Below are 13,566 nucleotides of genomic sequence, written 5' to 3' on the forward strand. Positions count from 1 at the left end.
TCTAAATATATAGAGATTTTTTTGACATACAAATATTTGTTTTTTCTGTTATCTTCCTAAATTTCAACCCCAGAAAGTAGGGGGTCCAAGAAATAGAGTAGAAGCCCAGATCCTTATAAAAAGTGCATCCCCCAGGGGTGGGATTATAGCAAGACCCTCTATTCACCTATTAGGTTGTTATGGTGGTTGTTTAAGCAATCAGCTAGGGCAGCTGGGTCAACACATCACCTGGGTTCAATGAAATGATTAAGAAAATCTGCTAACACTAGAAGCTATACTGGGACAGCCTTACAAGGAAACATAATATAGGACCACCTGAATGGTGTGATTTGAAGTATGTCAAAATTGTAACTCTGTCCTAGAATATCTCTACCCACAGAAAGACCTTGAGGTGGTTACAGCCTTTCAGAATAATCTATGAAAATGAAAAGAGTGCAAAAGTTCCTTCTAGAAATCTGTGAGGTAGTATTTCAATAGAAATTAATTTTCCCAGAGTTACAGCTAATCAAGGGGAAAGGCCACCTTAGAATGCATAGGCCAAGAAAAAAATAATAATATGTTTTGTTGAGTTGTACAATTAAAAACGGTATGGTTTTATTAACCAGTATCACTCGGTAAATTCAATAAAATGAAACAAAATAAGAAGACAGTAAATGTTGTAAAGGGAGATAAAAGGGTGACAAATTTTTACTCTTTCAGAGTTGTTTTGGGGTTGACACTGTTTCTATTCCATTACTTGGTGCTCTAGATCTGTCATATGACTAAGGGAAATTCTTGTAAAGTTTTTCAACTTCTAAAGGAATTTGAATTTATGCTGTCTCATTCCTGTATGGTGTTAATGAGAATGAAAAGTTTATATCTGTGCTAAGCATATTACGGGTTAAACTGAAGAAAGGGCTCCAACACAACCATCAGAATTATCCTTAAAAAAATTTTTTAAAGGCCCTGGCCCATAGCTCAGTTGGTCAGAGCATCATCTTCATACACCAAGGTTTCGGGTTCCATCTCCAGTCAGTGCACATGCAATTGCACCTCGGTTCTTGAGTTCGGTAAAAAAAAAAAAAAAAAAAAAAAATTTCAGAGCCAGGAACTCAAATTATAAGATAAAATTTATTTAGAAAGTTACAGAGGTAGTAGAAGTCAGCCAGCTGGGCTGCATAGGTTCAGGAAACAAGTTACAGAAGCAAAATAAGGGCCCTTTAGCAATCCTGAGAAAAGTGAACAAAGTAGGAGGGATCTCAATACTAGATATAAAGCTAAATTACAAAGCCACAGTTCTCAAAACTGCCTGCTACTGGCTCAAGAACAGGCATATAGACCAATGGAATAGGATAGAGAATCTAGAAATCGACCCAAACCACTATGTTCAATTAATATTTGACAAAGGAGGCAATAGCATACAATGGAGTCAAGACAGTTTCTTTAATAAATGGTGTTGGGAAAATTGGACAAATACATGCAAAAAAATTAAACTATACCACAAACTTACACCATACACAAAAATAAACTCAAAATGGATAAAGGACATAAGAAGAGAAATCTAAAAAATCTTAGAAGAATCCACATGAAGCAAAATATCAGACATAGGTCCTAGCAATATATTTACCAATACAGCTCCTAGGGCAATGGAAACTAAAGAGAAAAATATAAATGAAAGTACATCAAAGTAAAAAGCTTTTGCACAGCAAAATAAACCATCAACTAAACAACAAGAAAGTCTCTCTGCATGGGAGAACATATTTGCCAATGCTATATCCCATAAGGGTTTAATCTCCAACATTTACAGGGAACTCATACAACTTAACAAAAGGAAGATAAAAAATCTAATTAAAAAATGGGCAAAGGACTTATATAGACACCTTTTGAAAGAGGACATACAGAAGGTCAAGAGACATATGAAAACATGCTCAAAGTCACTAATCATCTGAGAGATGCAAATCAAAATGACAATAGGGTACCATCTCATGCATGTCAGAATGGCAAACATCAACAAATCAATAAATGACAAGTGCTGGCGAGGATGCAGAGAAAGGGGAATTCTGCACTGCTGGTGGGAACGCAGACTGGTGCAGCCACTGTGGAGAACAGTATGGAGTTTCAAAAAAAAAACAACCTAAAAATGGAACTCCTATTTGACCCAGTAATCCCAACTTCTAGGAATATATCCCAAGAAAACAGAAACACCAATCAGTAAGGATATATGCACCCCTATGTTCATAGCAGCATAATTTACAATAGCTAAGATTTGTAAACAGCCTAAGTGCAGATGAGTGGATTCAAAATGGTGGTATATCTACACAATGGAATACTGCTGTAAAAAGGAAGGAACAGCATGGATAGACCTGGAGAACATTATACTAAGTGAAATAAGCCAGGCAGAGAAAGATAAATATCACATGGTCTCACTTATTTGTGGAATATAATGAACAACATAAACTGATGAACAAAAACAGATCCAGAGACAGAGAAGCATAGATCGGATCACAAACCTCAGAGGGAAGACAGGGGAGGTTGGGGAAAAGGGGGAGAGATCAACCTTATACGCATGCATATAAGCTTAACCAATGGATACAGAAAACAGGGGGGTGAGGGCATGAGCGCGATGATTGGGGGACAATGGGGGGGAACAGGACACATATGTAATACCTTAATCAATAAAGGAAAAAAGAAACCAAAAACAAAATAAGGGTCTTTGGAGCTTAGGAGAGAAAAGGGCAAAGGTAATTCCCCTGGGGGGAAAAGGAGGGGGAGGGAAAGGCGGGGTTGTGTTCCTGAGAAAGAGTCCCATCAGCATTGTTTCTACTTAACATATTGCTCCTTTAAGAAAAAAATTTCAAATCTTAAAAAAAGAAAAAAGAAAAAAAAGAAAGTGCTTCAAGTCTAACATAATCATAAGAATAACATGTTGAGTAAATCACACACTAGGATGGGACTTCCCCTAAGGGGTAGTTGGGCCTTGTGCCAGGGATCTGTGAGACTAACTTTACTGTTGGCTTTTTTCCTGGTTGGGAAGAGGGAAGAGCAGGAGCTTGAAGCTGCAGCCCAGCCAGCTCTGGGGAGGAAGACCCAGGCAAAGTCCAAAATGTTTCACATTGTACATTTGCTGAAAAAATAAAATTATTATTCTTTCTGGAGTGTACAATGTAGAATTTAATCTTATTTAACCTTTCCTTTCCCTTTCCCCCTAAGCTAACAATCAACATATGTAACTCATTAACACAACTGAGCATAACTGTGTAGTCTTTTTATATCTGTAAATTGAAGATATTTGTCTTCTCTTTTACCCTAAAAAAATGTATTTGCCCAGTTAACAAAACCTCATTTACTTAAAATTTTTTCATATCCATTCTAAAGGATCCATAAATTTCATTGTGATGTGAATGTAAGAAGACAGATTAAAGTATAGGGGAAATATGAAGAGAGATTGGATGTAATTACTTTCCAATTCTTACTTGACTAATTCAGGATATCAAAACAACATTAGGCAATTTGACAAAAAAGTCAGTGTAGCTTTTATTTCCACTCAGAAGATACTAATTCTCTATGTTTGGGCATTCTTTTACTTGTACTTATGAACACTGGATTCGATCTTTGCTCTTTTTCAGGGGGTGGGAAGGGATTTGTTTACCCGTTTGACAAATATATCTGTGGGCGAGGCATTGTTCAGTGTTTTAGTCATAGATTTTTTAAACATCTACCTTGGCTGCTCCACAATCCCTTTGTTAATTATTTTATCTTCCTGCTTAAGTGACTCCAGTTCTGATTCTAGAGTATTATTTGGTAAATTAAATCATCCATAACACAGAGGAAACGGGGGTGGAATGTCCTGAGTGGTGAAAAGTCAATGCAGTAAAATTTATGCCTTGTAGGTTTCTTAATATGAAAGCCTCTGCTCAGCCCCTATACAATTCTAGCAATTTCATCTATCCAGTTTCCCAATTCACAGATAATTAGAAAATAACTTAAAGTGAAGTGACTATGGCTACAGCTTATTATTGTTATTAACATTTATTGAGTGCTATTAGCTGCTAGAAACTGTACTAAATCTTTTTCATGCATTATTTCACTAAATTTTTGCAACAACTCTATAAAGTAGTTTAGTAGCTCCATTGTACAATTTCAAAAACTGAGTTTTAGACAAGTTTTAGGAGTAATTTGCCAAATTTGTCTACACTTACTGTAGACAGGCATACAGGTAACAGTGTGATAACCTGATAGCAAAAGAATACATAAAATACAAAAGAAAAATAAATTGCAAGAAGTTGGAAAGCATAGTAATTTGGAGGTATTGAATTTAGAGACAGGCCCATTTTATACCTCTCAGTAGCTTTTAGAAGGCAACAGTAAAGGAACTAGTGTGTATAAGTATGACCTCAAACCATTACATTATGTTCAAAAATCACTTACTTAAGAATGGAGAAAGAAGTGTAATACTCACTATAAATATTTCTCTCTCTTTGTAAATTGGTAAGGTAAATATCAACGTGTGTTCTGGATTCTTAAAGGGAGGGCTTTATTATCTGAAGAATTCACATAAACAGAACACATTTTTCTCTGATGATAGTAGCATTTTTACTTGTGATATTTTTCTAAAGAATAAGACATTAAAAGGGAATATAACTTGATTTGCAAAATATTTCCATTTCTTTTTCAAAGCCTCTTTATTCAGCTTCAGCTAGCCTATTTGTCAATTTTCAGTGGTTTGGGCATATGCCATCACCAGGGTTTATCCTATAGTACTGACTAATGTGGAATTGACCATTTTAAAAGGAGACATGGGAGCATGACTGAATTGATCTGTGATTTCAAGTGGTCAAAGAAAATCCTCAATCCCACTCCTTACTAGAATTAGAATAGCTGCCCCAGAGCCTTACCCAAAATTGCCACATGGTCCACGCCTAGGGTCTGACTGTGATTTGTCATGAGAAGAGAAGGTGAGATCTTGAACAAGGTCATTTCTCAAGTGACCTGTCCTTAGTGGATACCTGAGTATGGCCTAGAGCACTGAGAGGCTCTAGGAAAGATAAGAACCCTGGACCGAGACATTTAAAAGGACCCAGGGATCCTGCGATCAGCTACAAGTACCCTTCAACAAAATTGGCCTCATCCACAGTCTTACCCTATTATATTTTGCCTAGATCTGTCCATAGCAAAGTTTCCAAGAAAAAAAAAATGCAAGGAGGGACCCTAGGAACTGAATAGGTGGCAGGGAAAAAGGCTGAGGGGCCTCCGGCTGCTCTCTGAGTGAGAATTAAACAAACAGCCCAGTGTGGATACAGTGAGGGGAGGTTATATGAGACAGACATAAAAAATTAAAGTCCCAAACCACAGCGGTCATTCAGAAATGTTTGCATCTTTTCATAAGGCAGTGGTATTACTCTAAATTTCCTAGCCAAATATTTATTAATGCAACTGAGGATTGAGTACATGAGGTTGTCTCACATCGACCCAGCATCCTACTTTTCTAAAACTGTGAGGTACTGTCAAAAAAACTCTTCTACACTCAAAATAGCTACGTTACAGAGGAGAGTTGGAACGTGTTCTGGGAGTGGGTGTGTTTGAGTTCAGTGTGTGCAGAAAAGGCAAGCCTCCAAAGCAATTCATACACTTCCCTCCTCGGCGATGGGTACACAGACAGCAGAGCTCCTGGACTGTCTCTGAACGGTAACGTACATTTACAGATTATTTTCTTAACTATTTTGAGCCATTTTATAAATAATATGCATGTGTCTACTAACGCATATACGTATATATATTTAGTCAACTGTTGCTTGTTTTCTCCTGTGGCTGATCTTGTGGTTGCTTATGAGGTTTGATTTCTGAGTGTCAGAAAGAGCTCCCCCTTACCTCCTACCCCAGCCACCCAAAAATATCTCTTGGGTTGGCCCACCACAGATGAGTTCAAATCTTCACATTGCTCAAATGAGTTAGTCATTGAAAGTAGCTGTTAAAATTCAAGTGTCACATTGGGATATTAAGTAGACATTATAAATTAAGGACTATGTAAAACAGAAAAGAATATGGAGAAATTACTTGTAATATAATGTTAAGTTTTAAAGGAAAAATGCAAAATGACATACGCAGTCTGGTTCAGATGCTGTTTATAAAATATCATGGAGTCAGAGCCAGCATATATAAGCTGGTTCATGAATATGAGCCTGAAGTAAAAGAAACCTAGCACTGTTGGGCAAGTTTTGTTCTGATTTATTTTAATAAGTGCTTTCCACAGTTTCTGATCCTCAGATCCTACTTTCTTTACAGTGTATCATCAGATACCTCTCTTTGCTGATCCCTGGAGGCTCCCAGTGACCTCCTGTTACTCGATCTTGGCGGGGCCCAAAACCCCACCTCCTGGAAAACTTAAGGAGTCTGACATCTGCCTGTGGGGAGTTTTTAGAAAAACCCACCCAGTTTCTCTTGGCAGCAAACTGCAAAACCAAGCCCATTTCCTCAAAACATGGCGGAGGGCTTAGCAGCCTCCTATATTGCTCTGAAATTGGAAAATGAAATGCTCCAGGCCCAAGTGCAGAGGCTGATGAAAGAAAATGCTGCCCTGCAGGCCCAGATCCCAGAGCTCCAGAAGCCCCAGGCAGCCAAGGAGGATGAATTAGCCCAGAAGCCCACAGAGGCCCAGGAGCTCCCCAAACCCTCAGGGCCCCTGGAAACCCCAGCAGCCTGGGATCATACAAATCCCTCAGAATCTGAAGAGCCCCAGAAGCCCAGAGAGCTTCCAATTGACCATGGACTCTTAGCAACCTGTGTGTCCCAAAAGTCTCCAGAGGCTAAGGAGCTGGAGAAATCCCCAATGGCCCTGGATGTCCACAGGCCCCTTGATGTAAAGGAGGCCCAAGTGTCCCCTGATACCAAGGATGCCCTGGAAGCCCAGGAGGCCCAGAATTTAGAGCTCCAGGATCTTTCAAATGCCCAAGATCCCCTGGAGACACCAGAATGCCAGGAGACCTCAACACACCTGGAGCCCCTGGAGCTTTTCGCTCCCCAGAAGCCTCTGCAGTCTTGCATGCCTCAGGCCCCCCTGGATGTATCAGATGCCCAGGAGTTCCTAGAGCTCTCAGCACCTCAGGAGTCCTTGGAGGGCCTAATGGCTGTTGAGACATCCACTGCCTCAGAGTTTCCACAATCCCCTAGTGGGTTAGAGGCTGAAGCTTTCCCCTTAGAACGCCCTTTAGCCTTCAGTGGGAACTCCCAGAAGGTTCCTGGATTTCTGGTTCAGTTGAGAGTCAGAGGGCACCTGTATCCCACTGAAGCAGCCTTAGTGAGCTTTGTCAGTAACTGTTTCTCAGGTGAGGCAGGAAAGTGGTTCCAGCTCTTAGTGTATATCCAAAGACCCCTGCTGGAACAATTTGAAAGTTTCATACGAGTGCTCCGGGATACTTTTAACAATCCAGAAAACATGGAAGATGCCAACCACCACATGCATCGGGTTTGCCAAGGGGAGGATCCTGTCCACCAGGATGTGACCCACTTACACCTCATTGCTCAAGAGCTAAACTGGGATGAAAGTACCCTCTGCATCCAATTTCAAGAAAGCCTTGCTAGCTCTATCCGAGATGAACTGTCTCCCACAAACTCAGCCACTAACCTATCTGATATGATCACCCAGTGTAACAACCTAGAAGAGAAGCTAAATGTTAAGCCTGATCCAAATGCCCAAGGTACAAGTCCCTCTGAGGAGAGAGGTAGGCCTGAGAATCAACCAGGTGAAAACCGGCCTGTGCAGGCTGCAAGCAATCGCCCACACCTCAGTAAAGCTGAACGGGCTCGGCGCCGGGAAGGCCACTTGTGCCTCTACTGTGCTCATCCAGGTCATTTTGCCAGAGATTGCCCCGTCAAGCTTCATCGTGCCCAGCCGGCGGGAAACATCCAGGCCCGGCGGTAAGGGGGAACCCCGGCGGGCCAATCTACAAATATGCATCCCCCTCACTTCCAATATCCATGTCCCGAATCCTTTGGCTTACTGTTGAAATTCGACTTGGAAGAAGACAGTTCTTTGAGCAAGCAATGGTGGACTCAGGCTCCTACAGAAACAGCATTGACCATTCTGTGGTTCTTCGAGAGAAGCTGCCCATGCGCAATAACATCTTCCCTCTGATGCTCGAAACAGTAGACGGCCGTCCACTGATTAATGGACCCATAACTAAGGAAACACCACCTGTTGAAGTTAAAATTGGAAACCATGTTGAAGAGCTCCAGTTTGATATTATTCATGCACCGCGATACCCTCTGATTCTTGGAATCCACTGGCTTGAAACACATGATCCAATCATAGAGTGGAGTACCCGCACTGTGTCCTTTCCATCTCGTTATTGTCACTATAATTGCTTCAGGCACAGATGGAATAGAAGACATTGTGATGAAATAATTGCTGGGTAGATCCTGTGTCCTGGTGACTGCTTCTGGCAACATGTCTTCTATTACCTCAATTGTCATCAGAATCTGTAACAATAAATAAGAGCTACCTGGACAACAACACTGCCTCTTGGATCATGGACTGAGCCTGACAATTTTTAACTGCTTTTCTCCCACCAATCCTGCATGCCCATTTCTTTGAACCCTGCATTACTGTGGGGCAGTTTTAATTACAATTTATACTAACAATATGCATGAGAATAGATATTAGAAACTAACTTTGAAAAGTGTAGCTGTTAGACTAAGTTGATTTTTTTCTTATCAACATTTTTCTCTATCATAACAATTGTAGTATCTTTTCAATAAAAAATAAATTTGCAAGTGATATTTTTTAAAAATCAATAAACATTTGTAATTTCTACATATTTGCATTATTTCTTGGCCTAACTGGGGGAAGAGGATAAGGGATAAATAAGTTGGGAGGAGTAGGGGGGATTGGAAAAGGCTAAAAGTTTTGGTGAGGTCCTAAATATTCCAAGTGTAGTGATGGGTCAATGGGTGATGGGGTGGGGTGATGGAGAAAATAGGGGAAGAGTTGGGGCAGAGGAATATTGGGTGAGGTGTGGAGGGGTTAGGGAAGGGTAGAGGGAAGGTTGAGAAGAGGTACTGGGGGAAATTAGCAGGAGGTTGAGTTCAGTGGAGGGCAAGGGTGAAGGGAGGGGAAATTTCTACAAATATAAAGGGAGCACTAACTGAGACATTGAGCAGTTTTGAAAGTAAACTTCTGGGACTTTATAAATTAACCAAAGAAAGCACCTGGGAAATTTGCCCTAGAGCTCATGCCTGTTAATTGGCTCTTGCCAGTGCACAAGAGTTAGATATCAGGAATCAGCTTTCAAAACATGCAGATCATTAATAGCCAACTATAGCTCTCCTACATATACAGGTTGCCATATTGCCTGCATGACCCACCGTAAAAGCCAAGGAAAGGAATTTGTATCCTCATAGACTTGAGAGGGGCTGTTAGTGTAGTGTTGTGATTTAAATCTTTAAACCTCTCTCTCTCTCTCTCTCTCTCTCTCTCTCTCTCTCTCTCTCTCTCTCTCTCTCTCTCTCTCCCCCCCTTTCATAAAAAGAGGCTGAAATCTCCAGGTGAGATATGAGCAGTGATCAAAGTGGGTGCTAGTGCATTTCTTCTGTCTTTCCAACTCTCCTTTAGGAGTCTCTTTCTGAGACCACTTGAAGGAGAGTAAAGAAATAATCAAATACATGGTCATTACCTTAGAAGGAGATATGTAGGAACTTACTAGTCACTGAGCCACTAATATATTCCAGCTACAATGTCAGGCATATTATACACATTAATTATCTCATTATTCCTCAGAACAACCCAGTGAAATAGGTATGTTTGCTCCTATTTTAGCAATGAACACAGAGAATGCCAACAAGGTTGGTTCACTTGTCCAAAGTCACAACGCAAAGGAGTGGTGGAGACATATTTGGCCTCCAAAACCTGTGCCCTTTCCTCTACATCATGCCAATGTCTCTAATTCAGTGGTGAGGGTCAAGTAATATTGTGGTAGCAGAGAGATAACTCTAAAAAGGATAGAAAACTCAAAAGATAAAGTGTAGGGACCATTTGGATTGTAATTCTGTTTCCCCAGTTACCTTTAGCTCAACCCCATCACCCTCACTGGCTTATTCACCACTTTAAACTTACCTTTTTATTTCTTGGAATATTTCCTTTTGTTTAACCAGTAGCATGCAGGGTTTAGATTCCATGGTATTTTTTCATGGGAGTTGGAGGTATATTAATAATAAGTTACCTGTAAGACCTATGCATTATTATCTAGCAGTATGTGTATCACCTCTCAGACTGTCTGCCTATCCTCTTCAATAACCAATACACTGTAATGTACACCTGAAACAAATATAAAATAATACTTAATACAATCTGTAATAGAAAAATATAAAAATAAACAGCCTACCTAATAAAAGAGTAATATGCAAATTAACCATCACTCAACTACACCCACCAGCCACGCCCACCAGCCAATCAGAGCAAGTATGCAAATAAACCCAACCAAGATGGCTACCAGGAGGGAAGCCAAGCTTTCCACACACCCTGCCGGGCCCAAACCTCCACTCAAGGATACAAAGTTTCAATCAAAGGTAAACAAATCCCAGAAATGGCGGCAGCCAGCCACGGAGTGAGCAGGAGGCTTGGCTCCACTCCAGGCTACAAAGTTTCAATTATAGAAGGTAAATAAACCCCAGATACCAGGGCCTCCACTTTGGGTCACAGGTCGGGGGGCGTGGCTGGCCTGCAAACCAACACAGACCCTTCACCCAGGCCACCCCACGTGCCACCCTGATCTGGGATGTTCTTCAGGGAAAACCAGCTGACCCCCACCCATGCACCAGGCCTCTATCCTATCTAATAAAAGAGTAATATGCAGATTGACCATCACTCCAACACACAATATGGTTGTCCGAATGTGGACAAAGATCCTGCCCCCAGGTGGACACAAGATGGCCACCACAAGATGGCCAACAGGGGAGGGCAGTTGGGAGGGACCAGGCCTGCAAGGGAGAGCAGTTGGAGGCAATCAACCCTGCAGGGGAGGGCAGTAAAGGGTGACCAGACCGGCAGAGGAGGGAAATTGGGGGCAAACAGGCTGGCAGGGGAGCAGTTAGGCATCAATCAGGCTGGCATGGGAGTGATTAGGGTGATCAGGCTGGCAGGCAAAAGTGGTTAGGGGCAATCAGGAAGGCAGGCAGGCAAGCATTTGGGACCCAGCTGTCCTAGATTGTGAGAGGGATGTCTGACTGCCTGTTTGATCCCACCAGGATTGGGTCTAAATGGACAGTGGGACATCCCTTGAGGGGTCCCAGATTGGAGAGGGTGTAAGCTGGGCTGAGGGACACCCCCTGCCTTTGTGCATGAATTTCGTGCACTGGGCCTCTAGTACAGAAATAAAAAATAACCCATCCAAATCCTATAGAGCACATGTGTCAAACACAAGGCCCGCGGGCCAAATCCGTCCCGCCAGGCCTTGCAATGTGGCCCGCACCACGCTGTCATCACTGCACTCTGCTGCGTTTCCATCACAATGACAGTTTATGACTGTTCAGTAAACCATTCGGCCCGCGATTTAGGCTGGATTTTAGATTTTGGCCCCTTCTCTGATTGAGTTCGACACCCCTACTCTAGAGCCTTAAATTCTACCTCTTCTAGTCCTCATTGGCCTTCTATTTCTTCCCTGAACAATCTAAGATATTTTGTCATTATACACCACCTTGTGATATGTGGGTACATTTCCCTAGGTAAATAGCCTACATCCTCCTTACATGCCCCCCCCACACACACACACACACAAATACTTAGCCTGGGTTCAGAGATAGAACCTTCTACATTCCTAATCTTGACAGCATAGCCTAACATAGTGTCTTTTACATAAAAGTTCTCTACAGTGACTGATTCAATGATAGTGAATTATTATTTCCCAGAGAAGGGTGCTTATTTGTATACTAGGGGCCCGGTGCATGAAATTTGTGCATGGCAAGGGGGTCCCCTCAGCTCCGCCTGCACTCTCTCCAATCTGGGATCCCTCAAAACCTCTAGCTCCTAATTACTCACCTGCCTGCTGGCCTGATCCCCCTAACTGCTCCCCTGCCAGCCTTATCCCACTAATTCTATCCCCTGCTGGCCTAAATGCCCTAACTGCTCTCCCCTGACAGCCTGGTCCCCTTAACTGCTCTTCCCTGCCTGCCTGATCACCTCTAACCTCCTCTGCCTTGGCCTCACCAACATGGCTTTGTCCAGAAGGATGTCCGAAAGGACATTCGGGAAAGTTGTCCAGAAAATGTTCAGTCTAATTAGCATATTACCCTTTAATTGGAATAGATGCCACCTTGTCATAAAAATGAAGGTTGTTCCCAGGTTTTTATATCATGGAAGGGGAGCCCGCAGTAGCACCCTGGGTTCTTACCAGGGCTTATGTGCTTGTGCTTTATCTCAGCAGATGCAATTTCTAGAAAAAGACTCTTAGATGGACCTTGAACATTTCTATCGAATTTGCCAAATCATCCTCCAAAAATGTTGAACCACTTTAAACTCCCACCAGCAACCATGTGTGTGCCCTCCATCCCACTTTGATGCCAATATCATTGATTTATCCCTAGAAGCTTCCCTCCTGTCAGCTGGGACTGCTTGGTACTTGAGCCAACTTCATTGTTCATCTGGGGACTTGATTTCCCAAGATAGAATTATGGAAGAGGAAAAATAGTTTTCCTCTACCTTTCTGAGTTCTTAGTGGAAGCCCTTGTAATGAAAGACAGAACAAAAGTTCGTTATCATGTGTACCTTGTGTATATGTGGGAGATCCCAGGAAAAAATGAGTAACTCCCCAAGGTGGCTTAGAATGCAGATTTAAATACCTTATTCCTAGGAAAGGGGGATGGTAGATGTAGGCATCTCAGAGGAGAGTAAATGATTTTTAGTAAAGATGAATAGGGGTGGGGAGAAATAGTTTGTAACAAAGTTTGAGTGTGATGTCAACTTCTACTTTCCTGTCCTGTGACAGGAGTCAGTCTTCTCTGCCCAATGACACTTCTCCTGTCAAGGGGACAGCCTGTGACATTTAAGCTCCTATTGGGGGTTCCAATTTTAGGCAGATCAGGAGACTTCAATGAAAGCCTCTGCATGCATTTGCTGTTTTTCAAGCATTTGCAGCTCAAGATCATCAGTATAACAACACAGCATATGTTAGGGTGGCATGTTCTCAGACCTTCAGAATAAACCCAACAAAAGCTTGTTTCCTCTCTCAGATGATTTGCCACAGTAGCATTATTCCCTGGAGACGGTATTCTGACCAGACCTTCCTGGGAGTGGTCATAACATACCTTGTAGAAGGTGTGGGCTCCATCACGAAATAAACCAGGGGAAGTTTTCTCATCCAGGGAAAGGGAGATAAAGTTATGATAGTTTATCTCCCTTTCCGCAGGTTTCTTGTGGGTTTGTGTCTCTGCTGCCCACCCCCAGCAGTCCCAGTGCCTCATCCATGGGGCTTGGGGCTGCTGGGTGCTGAGATTGTGGGTTTGTTTCTCTGATCTGGCCCCCAGCAGCCCGTGTCGCAGTTGCTGGCCTTGGGGCTGCTGGATGTCGGGCCTATGGGTTTGTGTCTCTGATCTGGCCTC

General features: G+C 42.2%; 1 protein-coding gene across 1 annotated transcript; it reads left to right on the plus strand.

Moving 5' to 3' along the window:
* The first annotated feature begins 5,536 nt into the window (after positions 1–5,536).
* RTL3 (retrotransposon Gag like 3) lies at positions 5,537–7,897 on the plus strand. Its single transcript, XM_036439834.2, has 2 exons — positions 5,537–5,664; positions 6,262–7,897. Exon 2 carries the CDS (start codon positions 6,458–6,460, stop codon positions 7,895–7,897), a length of 1,440 nt encoding a protein of 479 aa, XP_036295727.1. The 5' UTR covers positions 5,537–5,664; positions 6,262–6,457.
* The last annotated feature ends 5,669 nt before the right edge of the window (positions 7,898–13,566 follow it).

This window comes from Pipistrellus kuhlii, unplaced genomic scaffold (assembly GCF_014108245.1).
Source record: "Pipistrellus kuhlii isolate mPipKuh1 unplaced genomic scaffold, mPipKuh1.p scaffold_m20_p_16, whole genome shotgun sequence".
Classification (NCBI taxonomy): domain Eukaryota; kingdom Metazoa; phylum Chordata; class Mammalia; order Chiroptera; family Vespertilionidae; genus Pipistrellus; species Pipistrellus kuhlii.